The sequence below is a fragment of the Acanthisitta chloris genome, unplaced genomic scaffold (genome assembly GCF_000695815.1).
Source record: "Acanthisitta chloris isolate BGI_N310 unplaced genomic scaffold, ASM69581v1 scaffold7100, whole genome shotgun sequence".
Taxonomy (NCBI): Eukaryota; Metazoa; Chordata; class Aves; order Passeriformes; family Acanthisittidae; genus Acanthisitta; species Acanthisitta chloris.
In genome coordinates, this window is record NW_008650990.1 from 1 (window position 1) to 5,426 (window position 5,426).

General features: G+C 52.5%; 1 protein-coding gene across 1 annotated transcript in view; it reads right to left on the reverse strand.

Annotated features, from left to right (window-relative positions):
* Positions 1-3,140: 3,140 nt before the first annotated feature.
* RRP12 (ribosomal RNA processing 12 homolog (S. cerevisiae)) overlaps positions 3,141-5,426 on the reverse strand; it is a gene marked incomplete at its 5' end in the record, with an annotated part of 10,369 nt that continues 8,083 nt past the window's right edge. The window contains 5 exons of the mRNA XM_009071125.1: positions 3,141-3,279; positions 3,471-3,553; positions 3,888-3,955; positions 4,922-5,000; positions 5,278-5,327. Coding sequence (XP_009069373.1) covers positions 3,177-3,279; positions 3,471-3,553; positions 3,888-3,955; positions 4,922-5,000; positions 5,278-5,327 — 383 coding nt within the window. The remainder of the gene's footprint in view (positions 3,280-3,470; positions 3,554-3,887; positions 3,956-4,921; positions 5,001-5,277; positions 5,328-5,426) is intronic.

The window sequence follows — 5,426 nt, forward strand, 5'->3', positions numbered from 1 at the left end:
GGTCAGGCGCTGTGGGCAGAGAGCGGCACGGCTGGGAGCGGCGACCCGAACGGCACCTCCGAGCCTGTGCACAGCACGTGCGGAGCCCTGGAAGTCCTTGCAGCGCTGTCTTTCACACTCTTGTGCACCCTGAGCCGCAGTATTCAGCAGCAAAGTAGAAGTCACGAGGATCTCGGAACGTGGCTGATGTGACCCATGCAGCAGGGTCTGCCCAAGCCTGCAGAACCCACAGCAAGATGCTCCAAGAAGCACGAGTCATACTATAAATCCCAGCTCACATCTCAGCTGTCTTTGCTCTCCATCATGAAGAAATCAGAAAACAGAGACACGGGAAAAGCAGCTTTATTCCCTTCCCCCAACCTTTGTGGCTGGAAGCACCACCTGCCTTGCCCACAGAGCCAGGGTCTTTGTGGCCCTGCACACTTGCTACCTGTGCAGTGTTCAGGTAGCAACCAAGGAAAGATGGACAACTTCTTAGAAACAAGTGAAACTGTAGATCAGAGTGCTGAGGGCACTAGGAATTAATCTGATTTTTTTTAAATTGACTAGATTTCAGGTGGAGTCCCTTGGCATTTTAAACCACTAAACTACTGTGCTGTCAATCATTTTGGCACAAACACTAAGGTTTCTCTTACACTGCTGTCCCAGGAGGGTTTTCCTGTCCCTCCACCTCTATGTGTGCTGAATTTAAACTGGGAAGTCTCAAAAGGTGCTGCTGGGTGCTTGGAGGAAGTTGTGTGGGCACAGCTTATGAAGCACATCTGTCCCTCTCAGGGGCATGCCACAGTGGACACAACCCAAGTAGGCAGTTTCCAGGGTAAGGAAATGATGATGTTTCTCTTATCTTCCTGATTTTAAGCCTTAGGACTCAGGGTAGGCATCTGCAACTGTCCCAGCCACTGAGGGCAGCCTGTTAGTCCTGCCAGCTTCTCTGGGTGCTTAGTACAATTTCCTGCACACTGTAGCCTGTGGGGTATTGCATGGTTTAACGGCTTGATGGGTGAAGAAATATCCTTCAGCCACCTCCCAGCTTGAGTAGCAAAAGCCAAGCATCACTTCAGGTCCCCATCTTGTACTTCTGTGGGTAACTGCAAAATATTTGTGGCTGGTAACTACAGGAGGCAGGACCCACATCACACCTCACCCTACCCTGCCCCATAACAGAGCTGTGCTCAGGCTCCTGTGGTCCCCCAGCACATAGCTCTGCTCCCTGCCAGGGACAGCTGCTGGTAGAGAATAGGCTTGACTTGCAGCCAGCCTCCCCAGGCAGGGTGATGTCGCCTCTCCGAGGGTTTCCATTGCATTACATGATTAATTAACTGATTAACAAGATATTGCAGAAGAATCTGTTCTCTGGACACCAACTCAGGTGAACACCATCCTCTGTGCTAATGAAACTCTTCTGTTTCATTAATTTAAACAACAACATGCAAATGAAGAACAATACAGAGTAATCTGGAGCTCTTGAATTAGCTACAGCCTTCTCCAGGTCCTGTCTCTGAGGAGGGAAGAGAAAACAGGAAGACAGATAGCTCTGGTGGCCCTAGAGGCACAGGTTACAGATGTGGGGCTCAGAAAGTGACTGCTACCTGTCCCCTCCTTGTTCCTGTCTTTGGGCTCTGGAGGCAGCAGAGGAAGGAGGATGTAGCTCCTACTGACTGAACATGGTCAGGAGTGCTGCTGGGGACGCCTGTCCTGTAAGCCATGCTGTGAGCTCCCTTCCAGCAGGATTAGAGCAGCAGCACCTCAACATGGTCCTGGGGCTCAAGGGTCTAAGCGAGAGCATGGGGTGGGACAGCACAAAGGGGACAGTACTCCTGACAAGACAGGACCACTATCAGTATAAAAGCTCCTCCATTCCCAGACTCTTAAAAGGATCTTGGGGGAAAAAAACTAAACAAAAACATGTAAGAAAGCCACAAAACTGGATTTGCAGCCTCCAGAAAGAGGGCTGCAGTAAGAGGCTGAACACGCACAATCCTTTTAGCTTCTTAGAGAACTGAGAAGCGTTGCAATTCCAGCATGTAACCTGCCACAGTAGGAAAGGACAAAGGGCTAAAGGCTTTCTAATATAGCAGAGGAAGGGAAAGCCAGCTACATTCACAAACATGTTCTGTGCAGTGTGAGCAATGAGACCTGTATCCTCTACCCTCAGCTCCATTCCCTTCAGTACGCTTTGGCCAAACACCATCTTTTGGGCCCAGTGCAGAAGTAACTAGGCAAAACCAGATGCTCAGGCCAACATGAGAGGGCTGGACAGCTGAAAAGGTCCAGGATTATCTGTGCTGCTCAGGTCTAGCTGGCAGGAGATGGTCAAAGCAGGGGAAAGGGTTTCTCTCAGCTCTTGAGGGTAAGGGAAACGACAAGTCACAAAGGTTTGTTATAGCAGTTTTCCAGCCAGTTTGAAGAAATTTGCAGGAAAACTGTTCCTGCCCCACAATCAGGCACAGCTGATATGGGAAAAGCTAAGGCAGGACAGAAACCAGTGGCAGCCAAATGGCAGACACTTTCCCCATGGCACAGATCCCCTGGCCATGATTTTGGGCAGATGATTCTACCACAAAATAGTTTGTTAAAGAAAACTGGTTGTAAGCAAAGGACTTCATCATCTCTGGCACCGCTTTCTGGCCACTTCCACAACTCAGCCCTACTGCACATGTGCCAGGAGGGCACGGGGCACAGGTACTGCCCCACTGCTCTGTGCCACAGAGCTGCTCCTGGCAGCTCCCAGACAAGCCCAATGTGGAAGAGAGGGCCCCAGCTCCAGGTCCCAGGCTGATGCTGCTGTGAGCCCTGCAGGATGTGGTGCTACAGTGGTAGAAGGGAGAGCACAGGTGTGCACAGCTCTGAAGGGAAGGAGAGGAGGAATCTGGGCTGGGTAGGAACAGTGGGTATTTATCAATATAGAGAATTCTTTATACATTACTTGGTGTCTCTCTCACACACACACACACACACACACACGGCAACCGGGCACCTTACTTCAGGCACAGGAGGGCAGGGCTTGGGTCATCAGTCCATAACATGATGGAGTGGCTTCCCAGGGAGTCTCAAACAGATGCAGGTCACCTTCTGTAGAGGAATCCTGGCTGCTCCACTCACAAATCCCCTGACTCCCAGAGGCCACAGGGTGTTGTCTGTCCTCGGGTAGGAGCAGGCCAAGCACCTGAGGCTCCTCAGGAGCGCTGGGCCTTCAGACGGTTCCTGCGGCCTGCCTTGGCTCCCCGCTGGGCTCCCTTCATCAGGCCCTTGAACTGGCCCTGCATTTTTGCCCGCTTCCTGGAAGGAGGAAAGAGCAGGAAGCTGCATTAGTGTGGCCACTGGGCACATCTAACACACAGGGGTGCTCCAGGCTCTGCAAGGAGTGGCACAGAAGATGACACGGAGCTCCTAAACCCACAAAAACAGAGCAGGATCAAACCCAGGTTTGGCCTTGTTCCCAACCCTGTGCCCTTCCCAGTTAGCCTCACCTTCTGTTGAGTTTAGCTCTGTTCAGGGGAATGTAGGCATAGGGGTCAAGCTGGCCCTTCTTCTTCACATCACCTTTGCCTTTCTGTGGGAGACAGCAACATGGGAGAAGATGCAGCACCAAGGGAGATGCATGTGTCCTGTTCTGGTGCAAACCTGCCACCCATCATCCCAAAAACTGTGTTGCAGTGGGGTGCCAGATGAGCACGTGGTCCTGGGAGCTGATTTCCTACCCAGATGATGCTACAGACACCTGCTTTGAGCAGTGAGCAGGAACTGCCTACAGCAAGGGCAGGACAGGAACTCCACTGGACCAGGAACTGCTACTGGACCAGACTCCAAACAAATGGTTATTCCTGCTCCAGCAAATTCCCAGGCATCTCCCCACCCAAACTCTGAGACCTCCCTGGGTGCCTCACCTTGGATCTGTACTCTGCACCGAAGGCTGGCTCCTTGTTCAGCTGCCGGTGGATCCCAGAGCCTCCAGCTAGAAAACAGGGAATGTGTGTTGGAAGGGTGTCTCAGAGTTCTCCCTGCCCAGTTCCAGGCTGGGGGAGCTTTTCCTGTTTTTGCCTCCAGCTCTTGTGAGGACAGCAGAGAGGGAAGGCTGTCTCCTACAAAGATCTCCAGAGAGATGGACAGGGAAGAGCTGTCTGAAATTCAATACAGGCAAGTGCAGGGTCCTGCACCTGGGGAAGAATAACCTCAAGCACCAGTACAAGCTGGGGGTTGACCTGCTGTAAAGTGGCTCTGCAGAGAAGGACCTGGGGGTCCCAGAGGACAACAAGCTGTCCACAAGGCAGCAGCGTGCCCCGAGTGCCAAGCCCAACAGAATCCTGGGATGCATTAGGAAGAGTATTGCCAGCAAGACAGGGGAGGTGATCCTGCCCCTCTGCTCAGCCCTAGTGAGGATACATCTAGAGTGCTGTACCCAGTTCTGAGCTCCTCACTCCAAGAGAGACATGGAGCTCCTGGAGCAAGTCTAGCAGATGATTAAGGGCCTGGATCATCTCTCTCTTATGTGGAAAGGCTGAGGGAGTTGGGCCTGTCCAGCCTTGAGAAGAGACAACTGAGAGTGGACGTCATCAATATCGTTAAGGGACTGGGGATATTCTCAGTGGTGCAAACCAGTAAGACAAGAGGCAGTGGGCAGAAACTGATGCATAGAAGTTCCACCTAAATATGAGGAAGAACTTTACTGTGCACATGACTGCACATTGGCACAGCTTGCCCATAGAGGCTGCAGAGTCTCACTCAGCAGAGATATTCCAGAACCATGAAGACACAATCCTGTGCAATGTGCTCTAGGGTGACCCTGCTTGAGCAGGGAGCTTGGACCAGAAGACACACTGTGGTTCCTTCCAGCCTTACACAGTCTGTGATTCTGTGATCTTTGCTCCAGATGCCCTGGAGCAGCCCAGCAAGATGGGTATGTCTGGGGCAGAGAACTTACCTCTGTACCGAGAGTAAGTTCCAGCCTCAGCTTCCTCATCATCTGGCTCCTCTCTGAACCGACGCTTCTGGCTTTTCTTCTGCAGAAAAAGGCAGCAGGAACCCTGCAGCTGGCTTGTCCTGAAAGTTCTGCCCTCCCATGGACCCCCAACCTCCTCCTTCCTCCCATGGGCACCCACAGACCATCCAGATAGCACATCTCTGTACCAGACAACCTGACACACCGCTCCAAGCAGCTGGTGCATGCCCGATGTTGCTGCTGGCCTCTTGGGCAGAGCTGCAGCTGATGTGACAAGCAGGGTTTGGCACAGTTGAGTTCCCCCTGCATCTCCTTAGGACCATGAGCCCTATACTCACACTGCGGAGACCCACATCTTGCAGCACATCTTCCATCTCTTCATCTGCTCCTGTGGTAGAGGACAAGAGGGTCAGTGCAGGATGAGGGGCAGGAAAAGTCCCAGCACTGTGCCAGCCCGAGGAGACTGCAGTAGCAGGGTGCCCCTGCT